This window comes from Emydura macquarii, unplaced genomic scaffold (genome assembly GCF_026122565.2).
Source record: "Emydura macquarii macquarii isolate MOO-44397 ecotype Brisbane River unplaced genomic scaffold, CSIRO-AGI_Emac_v2 contig_3603, whole genome shotgun sequence".
Lineage (NCBI taxonomy): Eukaryota > Metazoa > Chordata > Testudines > Chelidae > Emydura > Emydura macquarii.
The window spans coordinates 21157-38298 of record NW_027133740.1 but is presented as its reverse complement, the minus strand read 5'-3'; the positions used below and the strand labels follow the sequence as shown (position 1 = coordinate 38298).

General features: G+C 40.5%; 1 protein-coding gene across 4 annotated transcripts; it reads right to left on the bottom strand.

The window, feature by feature from the left end:
- Positions 1-135: 135 nt before the first annotated feature.
- Positions 136-14051, bottom strand: LOC137145708 (cytochrome P450 2J2-like). Of its 4 annotated transcripts, none has more exons than XM_067536619.1 (10): positions 13919-14051; positions 12520-12633; positions 10944-11106; positions 10190-10339; positions 8505-8665; positions 6227-6403; positions 5222-5363; positions 4244-4431; positions 2583-2724; positions 136-773 (listed from the first exon to the last, which is right to left on the bottom strand). In XM_067536619.1, the coding sequence occupies exons 3-10, from the start codon at positions 11068-11070 to the stop codon at positions 595-597; spliced, it is 1266 nt and encodes a 421-aa protein (XP_067392720.1). In that variant the 5' UTR covers positions 11071-11106; positions 12520-12633; positions 13919-14051; the 3' UTR covers positions 136-594. The 4 variants fall into 4 exon arrangements, with proteins under 4 accessions (XP_067392720.1, XP_067392717.1, XP_067392719.1 ...); XM_067536616.1 differs by lacking the exon at positions 13919-14051 and adding an exon at positions 13516-13887; XM_067536618.1 differs by lacking the exon at positions 13919-14051 and adding an exon at positions 11514-11635.
- Between the last annotated feature and the right edge of the window lie 3091 nt (positions 14052-17142).

Sequence of the window (17142 nt, the reverse complement as noted above, 5' to 3'; positions counted from 1 at the left end):
CCCAGAGAGAGCAAAGAGAAAGGGACCCAAAGTACATCAGTAGCCTTTGGAGAAAAATGTGTGAAATGAACCATGAGGGAGAGAAGAGAGGTTTTGTGAACACAGAAGAATGAATGGAGCACACTGAAGTTCACTTAAAATAATGCATCTTTATTGCACCTGGACAATTGTGCAGCAGTGGTGGGACTGAATCATTCATTTCATTTGATGCTGTTTTTGACTAACTTGTAATACAGTCTAATATCTTATTAGTACATTGAGCAGACATCTCTAAGTTCTGCATGATAATGTGCGGATCTTTTCTAAAGTGCTTCAGCTAATTCATCATCATCTTTACTGTGTAGAAATAGTTTAGATAATTCTTTCCAATAGGTGTTACCTCGCACTTGTGTACACTGAAGATCTCTTGAACTTTGGCAAATGCATTTATTTTTTAAAAGTTAAAATTTAATAGGTGTGTGTTCTGAAATAAAAACATCTCCATCCACTGTCACGATATTGAATTATCAAATAAGACTAATAAGATAAAGTACAAGATGGATATTAAAAAAAAATCCCTGACAGAATAGTCTCCACTCTATGGTTCATTGCAGACTAGCGTGGAACGGCAAGGAGCTTATATGGATGTGGCTGCAATATAGCCCCTAAAATATAGTCTAGATTGACTTCCTTCACTCCCTTTGGAAGCTGGAACTTGAACGCCCGCAGAAGGTTGGCAAAGAAGATGAAGAGCTCAGTTCTTGCCATCTGTTCCCCCAAACACACCCGATGCCCTACAGAAGGAACAAGGAGAGGGAATTACTCCTACAAATGATTATAGAAAAGTGAATTTCCAAACAAAATTCTTCTGAGTCTCATGGACTCTAAGGTGAGAAGCTGCCTCAGGAAGAAATAATCTATATACTTTCTAGCATCTCTCAACTAAAGAATAGATATCTCGCCCTGGGTATGTCTACAGTTCGAGCTGGGGATGTAATTCACAGGCAGGTCATGGAGATACCCATGCTAGTTCAATAAAAATAAAGTGTGGCTGCCATGGTGGGACCAGTGGGAAGGGCCGGCTGTCCCATGTATGTAGCTAGCATCTCAGATGAGTACGTAGTTGGAGCTGCTAGCTCCGCCTGTCACTCATGCTGCTGCTTCTACACTCTGTTTTTAGCATGCTAGTTTACACAGAGCTGATATGTTGGCTTGAGTTGGAAATCACACCCCTAGCTCCAAGTTTAGGCATAGCCTCTGTCACTATGGTATATTTACAGTGATGAAGTTCCACCCTCTCCCCACTTTTCTCTGCCAGTTACAAATGTTTCAGTTTAAGAGTTAAGTTCTGAGGAACCTTATATCTACTAGACTCTCTTATCTTTGGAAAAAAATCATGGGGTAGCATTTTGAAGATGTGCATAGGAAGGTAAACATGCAACTCCAGTTAATGATGATGATTTATCCTGGCAATGTGCTTTCAGAATGTACATCGAGATACCCACTTCTGTTTTTCTATTCTGTGATCTGTGTAAACCAAAAACGAAAAATTACCATGCCCAGTTTTTAGATGGTTGCCTCGATTGTTTTTTTGCAGTTGTGAGAGGGCCTGTTTGCGTACATGATTGCAGGATCTGCACAGCTTCGGCAGCCACTTTTGAAAATTAGATTTGCTCTGTTTAATCTGGCTGCTGTATATACTTCCCAGGATAGTATTTGCCTTTATTGCCACAGCAAGACACAGTAAATTCATAGTTAATCTGTCCACCTATATTGAGCCCTCAATCCTTTTTTACATTGCTGCTGCCCAGCTAACATTCTGTCTGGGTGGCTGGTTGCTCTATTAATATTTTTATTTATTTTTACAATTAAATCTCCAGTTACTGTGACCTGTTTGCTGCTTTGTGCTGCTTTTGTTTCCAACCTGATTCCCAGGGAATCTGATGTGCATACTTGCAGGGCTAATTTTTGGTCAACTGTCCATTCCTTACTACTTTTTGTCTGTTTGTTTGTCTATCCAATCAAAGGCTAGATATTTGTTTCTCATGCCATGTAGTGTGTAATATTGCTGTTGAAGAGTCTCATTCTGACTAAAGATCTCCCTAGTGATGTTCCTCTGAAGATATTAATGAGTTCTAGTTTTCTCTAGCTACTACAGAGGAAGGATTGTTCAGCGGTTATGGTATTTCCCTAAACCTTGGAAAACCCAGGTTCAATTTCCTGCTCCACGACTGACTTCCTGCTTGTCATGTATTCTCTCTGTCACTCAGTTTGGCATCTGTAAAATGGGGATAACAGCATTTCCCTACCTCATGGGTTCAATTAAAGATTTTGAGGTGCATGTAAGTACCTCAGATAGGTCGATTTCTCCCTTGTTTGTATGCATCTTCAATTTGGTTATGTGTAGGTGTGAAATGCAAGACATCTGCATATTTTTATGTCCATTACATTAGAATTCCTGACCTAAAACCCTGCTGTTTATTAGTAAGATGATTTTACCTGAGTGGTGTATCATCCATGTTTTTAACTTTAGAAACTGACAATTTCCTTAGCTCTTACCCCAAGATATACAGACGAGGCAGATTTAGATGTCAATGCGTTACCTGCTGAGAAAGGTAAGAATGCTTCATTATTCACGAAGTTGCCATTTGAATCGAGAAAGTGACTTGGGTTAAACTTCCATGGGGTCTCCCAGTGCTCAGAATCGTATACAGCAGAGTGTAAGTTTGGCAATACAATTGTGCCCTGAAAAAGAAGCAAAACTTAATTCTCTATTTGTGAATTAGTCTTTGTTAGTTATGTAGAGAAAACAGGACCAGATTCTCAGCTTATGTAAATCAGTGTAGCTTCATTGACATCAGCAAGGCTATGCCTTTGTATAGCAGCTGTGTGGCTCATAGACTGTCTAACCTCATTTCTCTGTATATCAGCTTGGTCACCAGGGTCACATCTGATAGTACTATCCTCAAATGTTCTGTTGCAAATTGACAAGATCCTATCTGCCTTCCCCTCTTCCTGCCCTCTCTCTTCTTTTATCACACTCTCTCCTTCTCCTCTGTCATTGATACAGAGTCTGATCATCTGCCTTCCTCTAATCTTCTAGCTGTCCCAGCAACTCGATCCTACCCTCCCTCCATATCTCCCTTGACCCCATTCACCCTCTTCCTTGCTCTTCTCTTAACCTCTCACTCCTCCCAGGTGTCTTCCCTTCACAATAAATGCATGCTTTTCTCTTCCCTATCATGAAAAAATCTAATCTTGAACCCACTTGCCTCTCCAGTGACAGTTCCCCTCTCCCTTTCCCCTCCACCTCCACACACATAGAATTCTTTCAGCACTGCCTTGAGTTCCTCTTCATCCAGTTCTACATTTTAGACTTCTTTTCTTCATGGATGTCTAGCTGGAACCTTAAATACAACGTGGTCAAAACTGAGTTTTGGCTTCTTTTCTCCATTTCCTACATCACTGCGGATAACAGCACCATCCTCCAGGTCACTGCAAGCCATAATTTGGATGTTATTTTCAACTTGGCCTTCTCTACAAACCCACAAATCCAGACTGCAGCCAAATCTTGCTGCTTTCCACCAACATAATACTTCCAAGATTTGGCCTGATCTGTGTCCAGACTGTCATCTAATCTCATCGTTTTATGCCAGGAGCCCTGTAATGTCCTCTCTGGCCTTGATGTCAGCTACACTGTCTGTCTCAAGTGTATTAAAAATTCTGCTACTAAGATTGTATTCATGGCTTGTCACTCTAACCACATCAGCCATCTCTTTCCATTTATAAGATCTGTTGGGTCCTGCCTTTGCTTTGCCTCCAACCCTAATCATCATCTCCCTCTAACACCTCCATGCTTTCTCCCATGATCCTCTCGTGTGTGCGGGGAAAAATGCCCAATCAAATTCATAGAGCGCATCACCCTATCCTCCTTTAAAAAACCTACTCTCTGCCATGATGCCTACACATCTTGGCATTGGTTAGGCAAGTGCCAAGTCAAGACTTTCTGCTGAACTGTGTTAATTTTTCTACTTCCAACCTACTTCTACCCTATTTGTCTGTTTTGTCTACCTGTCTTATGTAGAAACTGAAAGTGTTCTGGGACAGGGATGATCTTCTTTGCTATTTTTCCGAAGTTCTTACCACAGTGAGGCCTGGATCCTTGATTAGGATTGCTAGACATGAGTGCAACATAAATACTTAATAATGATGCAAAGCTTTTAGATGGAAGCAGGGTTTATTTACATGGAGAATACCATTGTACCTTTTCAATAGGAAACCCCAGCACTGTTGTACTCTTCATGCACTGTCGAGGGGCCCCTACAGCAGTAATGTTGCTGTAGCGCAAGATCTCATGAATCACAGCATTTGTGTAAGGCAGTTTCTTCCGGTCCCCATAGTGGATTAGTTGGGAAGGTTCCAGAACAGCCTCTAGCTCCTTCTGGACTTTCTCTGCAAGAAATACTCAGTTTTACTTATAATAAATATTTTTCATCCCTTTCTCTGATTTTTTTTTCAATATGTCTGTCTCTTTACAAAGCCATGTTAACTTGCTATGTGTCCCTTGACTAAACATATACTATCCAGGGTTTATAAAATAAGAATACTTTGCCATGAGATGCTTTGGAGTGTGGTTTGATCCCTGCATTGGTCTGAAGTTGCTCTTTAGAGAGAGAGTGTGCATCCCCAGAGCTCAAGGTAATTTCTCAAATGGTACTTTTCTTTCAAATTAATCTTTACAGAAGTGCCTGCATGTTCCTGCCTCCAGAAATAAATGAAATGAGGGACATAGACATATTCCCATTATATTCACCTTCTCTTTTGTTAGGAAAGTTATAAATACATGCCTGATGCGGTAAATTTTTATGTTCTCGTCACTATTTCCACTTTGGCAGCGAGGAAAGTATTAGAGAAAATATGCTTGTGAAATTGCCTCTTTAGCCTGCAACCTCCCCTTTCTTTTGTCTTAGTAGGAAGGGGAGAGACTAATAACCTATATAAACTCTTGCTGGTGTTGCATTTCGGGCAACCGGTGGGGAGACAGCACATTTCCATTTCCTTTCATGAAATTTCATAGATTAAATTCTCCTTTCTGAGCTGTTGTTAGATATTAACAGCCGAGCACTGATGTTTATTGCTGGCAGGTCATTTTATTTTACAGCACACTGATAATCTGAGCTAATATTTGTTTAGTCATGATGTGCAAACTTTAATGTGTCCCTTTTGATGCGCATTCACCCACCTTGGATATCTGGGTATTGCAGCATATAGAGAAGTGCCCAGCACAGGGTGATGGTTGTGGTTTCTGTCCCTCCCAGCAAAAGATCAACCACAGCTTGAACCATGTTATCTTCATTAAAGGTGGAGGTGGGGTCATCTTTGGTCTGTAGGTGACATTCACAAGGTTTGAAAGCAGAAGGTTCTACAGAGGTCCTGGTGACTATGTAGTAATTAACATATTTTTCACAGATTGTCTGGCCCTTCTAAAGAGAGAGAGATCTCAGCCCACCTGTGACACAGCTAATTTGCTTCCCCAGGTGGAGAGAATGAATCAAGTCATGTAATAGGCAGGTATGTGACTAAACCATACCTCTGTGGGGGCTAGAAAAACAGAGGCCTGTGGACGATCAAATGGGTGGGGGTTACAGAGTGAAGTTGCAGGGAGAGAGAATGGTTCCAGAGGAAGGGAATTGGGGCTGGGTAGAAAGATCCATTGGGAAGGTGTTTTTTTGTGGGTTTTTTTTTTTTTTTCGGGGAGAGATAAAGAAGGGGGCCAGGCCTTATGTCTTCTCCAGTGGCTTAGAGAACAGAGGAAGAGACAATACTTCCACGAACAGGGTCTCTGCCCAGCTTAAGGCTGAGTGGAAGAATTTTTGTGTTTGTTTTGGAACATTATGTTGTTAAAATCAGCCCAAAGAAGTGCTGCTACTGGAGTTTTGAAAGCCTCTTTAGAATTTATTGAGGAACAAAGAGGGGAAACTGAGGCAGGGCACTGCAGCACCACCCCTAGCCACAAAGAGGGGCATGCGGGAAGCAGCTGACCCTGCTACTATGTTGTTTGATGAAAACATCTCATGAAATGTCCAACAAATGGGAGGGAAAAAACCCAAAAATCAAATGCTTCTGAAGTCCAACATTACAGGAAGATTCAAAATATTAATCTATAAAATTATTTTGCAAACTGTCTCTTTGCAGTGGCCAGTGAGGTTCAGGAGAAACTAATATTATACAAAGTACAGGCACTTACTTTTGCTATCTGAGCCAGGTAGAAGTCAATGAGATCCTGTGGATCCTCTGCTTTCCATCTCTCTTCATGACTTCGGACCTCGTTCTTAACTAAATTGTGCATAAAATCATTGTACACAAACACTTTCTGATGAGGTCCTGGGAGACGATGCATCAACCATGGGAAAGCATCATACATCTATAGTAAAACAAAGGGGAGATGATGTAAGTTTTTTGATATAATCAAGTGAACCTGAGTGAATTTAAAATGTCATGAAAACTTAAATAAAAGCATGAAGGGACTAGAGGGCTTGCAATTCTAGCAGGGATATGAAACCTCTAACGTCTGCTGTAAGTGGTCAGTTCTGATCTGGGCCGAACTGATGTTCTGTTCTATATAGATTTTTATACTGTGCTCGTCATGGTAGTATCTGAGTGCTTTCTGGTATTCATTAAGCAATGGGTCTACACATCAATCACATTGTTCGTTACCTCATCCTCTCCCCAGAGGGAGAAGTGTGTGCAGTCGAATCTTTTGTTTCGGTAGGGTGGATTTTTCTATGTAAATATACCTGTTGCTCTGTGTTTTGGTAAGAGAAAGTGAGGTTAAAGAAATGCACCTTGCATTAGGAGTGGAAAGTGGCGAGGTTTGTCATGAACCTTAGTGGCTGGGGGAATTCATTCCGCAGTCTCGGATCACCCCCAGAGAAAGTCCAAGGTGCTTTACTCTTATTGTTGAGCATTCCATTGTGCCAGAGGAGCATTGTTGTCGACCACGGTCCTTGTCCTGGAGCGTTAGACTGTCTTTTAGATTATGTCTACACTGCAATAAAACACCCTTGTCTGACCACTCTCAGCTGACTTGGGCTCCCGGCACTCAGGCTGCTGGGATATAAAATTGCAGTGCAGATGTTCAGGGTCAGATTGGAGCCTGGACTCAGGGACTCTCCCCTCTCGTGGGGTTCTAGAGCCCAGGCTCCAGCCTGAACATCTACACGGCAATTTTATAGTCCTGCAGCCTGAGCCCCCTGAGCCTGAGTCAGCTGATAAGGACCAGCTGCGGCTGTTTTATTGCAGTGTAGACATACCCAGGGACACCATGAGCCCAGGCCATGGAGCGTGTTGATCAGAAGTTGTGGAGAGATGACATCTGCTCATTGACTTATATGTAGTGAGCTGAGGGTAGTATCCAGAGTCTAGTTTCTAGGGAGCAGGTGGAGTGCCTATACTATAAAACCATGCTGACAATTGTCACCATGCTTAACCTCCTCACTAAAGAGATGGAGGACTGAGAGGGTCTGGAGGCTGAACTCTCATTCCTAGGTATGTTCCCTCCGAAACAGAGATGAGATGAGATGCACTGTTAGGGAGTCATTTGTGGGAAGCTTTGTTTTACATTGCTTATGCTGTGTTTCTTATATGGACAGAGGATTTCAGTGTCAAGGGCTGTCAATAGAGTAACTTTTGCTGTCACTGAGTTCACTTACATTTATGTTTTACTTTCTAAGGCACCCCAACTTGAAGGCCTCAGGGTACCCAAAAATACCATCAGTGAATACTAGAATGCCAGAAAACAGAAAAACTTCAGATATGTTTTAAAATATGCCTTAGTCATGATGAAATTCTCTGGCTTATCTTATACAGGAGGTCAGATTAGATGATTCTGATGGCCCCTTCTGGCCTTCAAAAGAGAAGAAAAAGCACTATCCAAACAGAATATACATTCAGGTTAATTAAAAATTTTAGACAAGCCTATGCTTAAATCTAAATTCTGAGAGCGAGACTGCAGTATAGAATATAAGTTTAGGATTTGTAGATCAGATCTTGAGCATGACTGATCAGAAACCTGCTCAAAATGACAAAATTTTGGATTTTATTAACTGAATTTTCCTGTCTCAGTTTCCAAGTACAAAATCAGTATTCCAAGATTGAGTGTTTGTTAGGTTTAATGCTAGCATTTAGAAATCTGGTTCAAGACTCTCATGTATATGTAAAGATTTCTTAATTTTGAAACGCATTAAATCTAGATTAAATCATGGGAATCTACTGCCAAAAGTGGTAAAGATTTGTAATAATAACTCAAATCTGGGCCATATGATCTGCTGATGTGTCCTATAAATGAGATATGAGATCTATGAAGTGCATATTTATTACTTTATAAGCAAAAATCCTGTATAAAACTTTTTGAAATTAGGTCCTGTGGTAGATGTCCATCTCTCTGTAGTATGTATATACAGTGACCATTCAGGAAACACAGATAAACTTTACAGTGATAAGAAACGGAAAAACTGAATGCTCACCCTGCCCCAGATAGTAGCCTGGAAGTAGATCACAAAATAGATTGCTTTGATGAGTCTGTTGAAGGAATCATCCTCACAGGAGAAGCGATGACCAAAAACCACTGTGCAAATCACACTTGCGACAGCCTGGACAATGGGGTTGTGGGGGTCGAAGGGTTTCCCTGTAAATACAGCAGGTGTTAGTTAGAACCACTGAATGAACTATGGTGAGGAGTGTTAATAAGGGACATTAAAGAAGCTCTGCACAATGGTGTTAGCAGCTGTACAATATAAAGGGGATTGAACTACTTTTAGATAAGAGACTTTTACAAAGGAATGAATTCTGTTTAATGTAAACTAAATGAAAGGACTAGCATCTGGAGAGGACTTCCTTCAGTTCTTTTAGAAAAAGGTATTTTTGGAATTTTATTTTTGTTAGTCCTTGTCCTTAACTATGGAAGGATGCTACTGAATATATGTTTCGAGGAAACAAACCTTGCATCTACCTTTCCCTGTCTGGTCTGTGGCCTGTTTTGTGTGGAAGACTGCATTTTTGCTCCCCTCTGTGCCATGCATTGGAACAGGAGTATTGGTCCTCAGTTTCTAGGCAGAATTTTAAAATTTTCCCTTTTTACTGCCAAAGTTTCAGTTTCTTCCAAGGTTTAAAATGTCTCATCACCACAGGACCTTAGGTGCAGTTTAAAATTTAAGTTAATTTTTTTCAGAGAGTATAATGACAAACATGGTTCAGCTCAAGGCTTTCCTCTGTGTCAAAAATATGTTTGTAAAATGAAAAAGATTGTTACATCACTGCTCTTTTAGGGAGGTGGAAAAACTGAGTGATTACAGTGGGAGCTGGATTGAGGCCTTAACAGAATATTTCCAAGTATTCACATTTGCAAAGCAATCCTTAAAATGTAAGGTATATTATCATATATACCTTGTCTCAATTTAAATTGATATTACGAACTACAAAACCGCATTACAATAATGTTGTTTAGGTTGCAAAGTGAAGCACTCAAAAGTTAGAAAATGCCCCATTAAAAGTTGACTGGACAGGGTTAATTTTGCTGTTTTGTGCATCCAGACTGAATAAAGTAATGAATGACGCAGAGGTCCTAGGGATGGGGGTGGTGGAATATATGATCAGGTAATTAAAGGCTATCGTAATGAATTTGTACAAGAGAGCAGAATTCAGGTTGCAACAGCAACCTTCCTTCTGGCATTTCCTAACTTTTGAGTGTTTGACTTCGCAATCTAAATAACATGATTTTAACGTGGTTTTCTGTGTGTAATTCCTAGGTGTTTCTTTTTTTTTAAAGAAAACAGGGAAAAAGCAAGTTATGTTTTGTGCAACAGTAATATAAGAATTTTTTATAATGGAAAGTGTTAGGCAACTTAAATATAGGGGTTGTTCTAGCTCCCCGTGTTGTCATTAGGACACTGATACGAGAAATAAAAATTTGTTTCAGTGTATTAATTTAAAAAAACAATGTTAAATGTCAATCTGTACACTCAAAACTGAGCACTCCTTTTAAGGTGCTTCATTCCCTGAGGCAATTAAGAAACCTGTAACGATCTGACCAACATGAAGTACTATCTCTGTATCATTCATGAACAGAAGTGCTTTTAGACTTGTTATTGCTCCCACAGCCTGACTTGTATACAGGGAACAACTTTAAATTTCAATCTTTCAAAGAACTTACCTTTCTTACTCGCAAAGACTTCCACCAGGTGTCTGCTCTCTTCTTGTATTCGGTGCTCCAGGTTTTTCTTACCCAGTCCCAGGCTCTTTAGAAACGTCATGCCAAAGCGTCTCTGCTGCTTCCAGGTGTGACCACTTGTCAGGAAAATGCCTGAGAACAATAGATGCATGCTTATGCTCTTGCTAGGAAGGAAACCCTTTTATATCAGAAGGTAAATTTAAATTAAGATGCATTTTTCTAACAAGAGGAAACAATAACGTACTATACAGATTTTGAGCTGTGATCCGTAACTTGTGTTTCTAACACCATTAGTATAATTATATATCTTTTTAGAGGCCTATCCCCAGAAACTCCACAGTGACAGCTTTTGGAGAGGATAGAATAGCACATCTACTGATGTGTCTAACGCGCTTAATTCTACAAGCAAACCTTTGAATACGTGTCAGTTGTGGGGGTTTTGTATGTGGAGACGTCTCTTTAAAATTAAGCCAAATTAAGGCCAACTTGATAGGGAAATCTTTCTCTGAATCCATTGGAAAGAAAAAAAAATAGAGTCAATGGTGTGTTGTGTGAGTAAGTAGTACAGGATTTAGCTTTTTTTTTTTTCCTTTTAGTTTTCCATTTCTGCATGCAGCCCATTATCCAGCTGTGTAAATATCACATAGTGAGACAGTCCTGGGAAGAACTCTTTCTTCCTTAGAGTGCCATCTTTATACTTCAATAGTATTTCTTGCTAAAGAATAATATCTTTTACCTTTTTCTCCCATCAAATCCCTATAGAAGGGTGTGAGAGGCCGTCCACATATCTCTTCTGAATGGGTTATAAGGCCATCTTTTACTGCTTTGTATCCATTCAGTACAATCACAGGTGTCTGACCCATCCACACTGTATAGATGTTTCCATATATGTTGGTTAACTGGAGAGTTTATAACCATAAGTCATAAAAGTGAAAAGCAACCAGCAGACCTGTTAAAAGGGTTCTTTTGGATGTTCTCTTAACTGACTAAACCCATTTGCCTCTGACTGAATTGGATTAGAGTTTACAACAGAATTTAGCCTCCTAATGTAACACAGTTTGGGTGTGGAAGGCCAATCCCTCTCTATTTTATGCAACGTGGATATTAAGCATTAGAACATCACTCAACAGGAGGGGAAAAACACTACAAAAGGAGAACCAAAGACCTTCTACTAAAATATTACATCAGCTCAAAGTCAAAATGAATAAACAGATATACATAGTATTTTTGGTGGTGGTTTTTAGTATTTGCTTTTTTCTGTTGCTTTCATTTACTGAGAAGTATTGTATGTGTTTCCTTTTCTTACTGTCAGTGTAGGCAAAGAACTATTTTTGCACTCTACGTTTCTTTTTTTTTCTTATTGCTTTGTTGTGATTTTTCTTAAATTCCTTCTCATTGCCTTCTCTCAGGTTATACTTGTATTTTCTCCTGAAAGAGAGTTTGAAGTGAATTTCTTACTATTGCAATTATTTAAACTATTTCTCAAGAGCCTGGCACTTCAGCAAAACAGGAATATGGTTTTTCTTACTCCATCTTAAAATCAATTGTCTGGGAGTATTGCAAAGTTTTGTTTTATGAATAAATAAAATCCAGCCAGTTTTGAGTGTACAGTTGGCCATGTTATGGAGATCAAAGTTCTCTCAGCCTGGAGACATTCCATTGATATTAATGCCAATATATCACAGTGCCTCCTGCAAGGGAAGTCCTGCCATAGAGATGCCTTATAGAATGAGACACCCATAATATATATAGTAGAGAGTGAATCCAAAACATCAGTAGAATGTAATGAGTTGCTTTTTAGAAGTGGGCTGAGTTTTCTGTATCTATTGCCCAGTGCTACTTGCAGTCAGGAAGAAATACCAGAGAAGTGACAAGCTGTTCAACCTCTAGCAAAACAGGATATCTAAATTGTCTTAGAACAACTTTGGAAACATAGGGCCTGATCCAAAATCCAGTGAAGGCAATGGAAAGAGTCCCATGGATCTCAACAGGTTTTGAATCAGGCTCTTATTGCTATTCTCACTGTACATTGTATACATGTATATATTTGGACAGCCTTATATCGGAGTGAGAGAGAGAGAGAACAGCAAAATCAAAGGTGAAAAATAGCAACCTAAAGTGGCTATTCTTTTTTTTTCCCCCCCTAGTAATGCATTCCCCATATCGCTTGTGTTTGGGTAATAATTAAGTCAGGTTGGAGAATACCCCACGATTGATTGGGTAACTCCTTTGCAGTACCTCTTTTAAATCCATCCAAACCATTCCAACCCTCTCTACTTCAGTCAAGTACAGAATTCTGCAAAAAGAAATACCTTAACAAGATTCTCTCGGTGAAGTTTAAAGTCCAACAGCCATAAATTGCCAATAATGGGTAGGGGAGTTGGTCCAGGAGGAAGCCGGCTACGTGTCCATTGCAGCTTCAGAAACTGCACAATCAGGAGAGAAACAATCAGAGTGACTGAAAGCTCAGTTATCCCCAACATCTCAGTGTGCAGCTTTTATCAATTTTCTTTCTGCCTGTGGCACTATTTCTCTAAAAATTGTTTTGGAGCCTCATACAATGAGCTCGCTTTCTGTTATGTTCCAGTTCTTTGCTAAGAACATTTGCCCTTTCCAGCCATCTCTTTCTCACTCTCTATTGTTTCTTCTCTTTGATACACTCTACACTTGCCAAACTAAGGCATTTTTAGTAAACTTTGAAATAGGTGATCTATTTCAGTTAGCCAAACCACGCCCACCCTGTTCTGTGATCTCCCACTGTGACCTGTCTCTTTTTTTCAGTGAGAAAACCTCCTATTTAGGATGGATACCAGGGCTCCATGCTATTGGCTTTCAAGCTGTGATTTATGGGTGCCTGAACTCTCATATAGTGGTGATATTTCTCTTTGTTCCCAGCAGCTGGAATACGTTAACAGCTAAGAATAGATTACCTTTATCATATTATTTTTCTATGAAATGATTGCTGTAATTGCAAATCGTAGGGAAGGTGTCCACAAGACACTGTATAAGGTTAATTAATACGTTATTTAAAAAAGCAAACAAACCAAAACCAGATAATATAACTGAACATATAAGGAAAATAGTTTGAAGATAAAATATGAAATTAAACTGAAGCCACTTTGAAGGGAGACTGTAAACAGTAAGAGTATAAAATGATTCTATTGAATGGAGCATTTTGGTACTGGGCATCCCAGGGCAGTGCAAATGGGCAAGACTACAATAAAGAATCTGTTCACAATGTAGAAAGCTTGGGGTTGGAGAAATGCACAATTCAAAATATAAAATAAAAAATAAACCAAAACACCTACCTCGGGCCTTGCATTCCTAGGGTGAAATCCTGGCCCCATTGACGTGAATTGCAGAACTCCCATTGAGTGTCATGGGGCCAGGATTTCAACCCTAGCATCCTTCGTAACCCATTCCTGGTGGAGTAGCAAGATTGGTATTCTATTGGCTGAAGACAAACCACTTGTAAACCTGATTGATCGATCTCTGAGCACCATAGGACCTACAGAGTTTGCTGGCGTAGAAGGGCAGAAGCAAATGGATGCAGCTGGGCCATGAACTTGGGTGGAGAAACAACTATGTTGGGTTGAAAATTCTTTGATGTTGTCATAGGATAAAATGTTAAGCAAAATTGTATGATAGGTTATGTTGTAGGAAGAAGATCAAAAAGAACATATGGCACAGGGTGCACAAAGACATATTGACCTGGACTTCTAGGAAGCTCCACCCAGTTTGCCTGCTTGGGACTTGGAGAGTTTTGAGTTTGTAGGATTGTTGGCTGCTGTGAGGAGAAGGAGCAGGATCCCAGAGGGAGTCGGAGGCTACACTGCGGTCATGAGGGGAAGTAGGGCTGAGTCCTTATAGGAATAGGCTGTCCCTGTTGGAGTAAGAAGTAGGAAGGTTACCGAACGTTATTGTTAGGTTTATGTTATGTTTAGTCCGATTGACAAAACACTAGACGTTTATTTAAACCCAGCAAAAGTCGGAAGTGTAGTCAGTTGGTGGGCTTTAAAGAGATCTGCAGGGCCCTCGAAATAAAGTTAGGAGAAGTAGCCAGGATCACTCGATATTCACAGGCAAGAGTCCTGAAAAGATGATTGGGGTAAAAAGGCTGTACTGGCAACCCAGAGAAACACGGGTGTTGAATAAGTTGTGTATCCAGGAAGAGGCAGGTAACAGCAGCTGGCTAGGATGATCAAATCTGCTAACAGACTTGGCATGGGCCACCTTGTTTGGTTGGGTGTTTTTGGCCACTCCCAGACATGCAGCGCTTCCTAGAATTATTTGTTTGTGGTGTGTACAGTTCATCAGAACTGGACCTTAAGTACAATCTTTTCATTCAATTCATGTTGCGTTGGCTATAAAATGGCCGCCTTTCTTTCCCTATTAATCGTCTGCTGAAGATCAAATCTTCCAACTTGTGTAGCTTCTTGATAAGCTCTCTCTTTTGTTTGTTGTTTTTGACACCTTGGAAAGTAAATTAATAATGAATGTTTCTTCTGACTCTCTGTGTAGAATTCAGCTCAGCTAAGCTCTCGTAAACTCTCTGTTTATAACCATACGTTGTTATATCTCATTTAAGCAGTTGTTTCACTGTGCCAGCTACAGTTTCCAGATTTCTGTCTCTTCAGCATAATCAAGGTTATTGAATCAGACTCTGAGCACATTGTGTACATGCTATTGGATCCAACAAGTTAGTGCCAATAATGCGTTAAGACAGACTAAAGTATGAACTCCACTGAATTCATTTAAATGTCAAACAAGTGTCTGAGTTACAGGTGTGATTTATGCCTTTCAACTGTAGGGTTTTGTTTTGTTGTGTTCAATTTCCAGGTGGATTAAGAGAAATTAGAGTGCCAAATATGTAGCATATTGCATCCTTCAGTCCTGAATTATGTTCCATTATCTCTGTCTGGGAAAAATCTGATAGATAACTTCATTTCAAACCTATGGCAAGATTTCCCCCCTTCTCCCCTCCTTCACCCTCCCGAACGTAAATGAAGCTGTTGCAATTTTGTGATCTCAGGGCTGCACAAACTGTGTGTATACAAAGATGTCCCTGTGTACTTACCTCACAAGATCCATACTAATCTCCAACTCCCAGTTGGGAGGAAAACGCCTACATAGGGTCCCACCCAAACAACTTACTGTAGAGGTGCTCCACAACGCATGCTGAGGTTCCTCTGAGGGGCAGCCTCCACTTTACTCTTTTATGTGATATCACCCAGCAGTTTTGCTCCAGGATTTGCATGTGTGCCTACCTTATGATACATACGGAGTGTGGGGATAGAAGAGCCAACAGAAGGTTGTGCACAATGGAGAGGAGTCCGCCAGTGTGCTTCCTTCTCCCCATTAATACTCTAGGGAAAAGGTAGTAGGGGGAGTGTGAAGAGGCCAAAGAAGAAGGAAAGAGACAGAGAGTGGTCTGAAGGCAGAAAAGAAAGCCTTTCCTACCCAGCAGTTTTAAAACTTCTTTCAGTTTGCATCTGGAGAGTTAAAAGAGAGGGGCAATTTTAGGTACCTACTGCTTATTTTTCTCCCTTACGGTTTCAGTAGTCATCAGTGTCATCAGTTCCAGAATAACTCTGTGCCAATGCCAAAAGTTACAGTTTGAACTAAACGACTGACCTCTTGAATGGAAAGTCATGGCATAGTGACGTTGGAATTTCTAGGTAACATTAGTCCATAACCCTTTGAATTCTGAAAAATCTCTCTAGGGCCTTGCCCACACGATGACTAATAAGCCATGTTGTGTGAACTAATACTTTTTGTTTACCTACATGTCATTTACAAGTTTGTTCCTGACCCATAGTCCGACACTGCTAATCATGCAGGTTTCAAACATGGGGTTAACCTATATATTACAACATTCTCAAATGCTACAGCTGATGGTGGCATTATTGCTGTGTTTGGGACTATTGCTGCAGCGTATTGTAGTTTCTTTTAAAATAAAGGTATTGTGAAGGCTGTGGTCCAATGGAGAGGGAGTCAGAAGGTCTGGGTTCTGTTTCCAGCTATGCTACTGATTCACAGTGTGATCTTAACTCACTTAACCACTCTGAGCCACAAAGCAGTCGCCCATCTGGATGGATAATGTGAGTAATAACACATGTCTGTGATGGAAAGAGAAGAAAATCTACCAGCTAGCTCTATTCTCTGGGTTTGACAGATGAGCCTTTTGTCCATTTAGATTGTAAGATTTACAGGGCACAGGGATGATGTCTATTTATGCCTTCACATACAGTGGCTGAGCATGGCTATGTCTATACTGACGGTGGCAACTTATCTGGATCAACTGAGCGGTCAGTGAAGACCCACTCAGTTGATCCAGAAGTCAACACTGTTAATCCACCCCCCGGCAAGTGGCGTAGTGGTGCTTCGACGGGAATACAGTTCCCGTCGGCGCAGTGCAGTGAAGACGGCGCGCAGAAGAGAAGCACAGCAGTTGACGAGAGTTACGCAAGATTTTTACATCGTTTGCGTAACTCCCGTCGAATGCTGCCGAATCGCTGGGGTAAGTGTAGACCAAGCCCATGTGTTGGGGCTCAGTGATGTGTTACTCACTGTTATGAATCACTTTAAGATGTACAGAGGAGGAGTGCTAAATGCTAAGTATTAATAATCAAACCAGTTTCATAATGTTGTGAACTGGGTTTTACAGGCTTTGCATAAGAACAGTATTAGACAATTCTAGACTCAGCCATTAACAATCAATGTTCTATGTCAGTTGTATGTTTTAGTGCCTAATACAGATGCCTCCTCCTTTGTAAATAGCCTCTGAGTGTCCTATTAATGTCATGAAGTCTTGGTGGCCAGGCCTTGCTGTGTAACTTCTTTCACATCAGTGAACATCTCTTCCCTGAAGAAGCTTCTGTTTCCTACATTTTCATCAGTGACAGCACGTTAGCTGTCTTCAGATGGATCTGCTC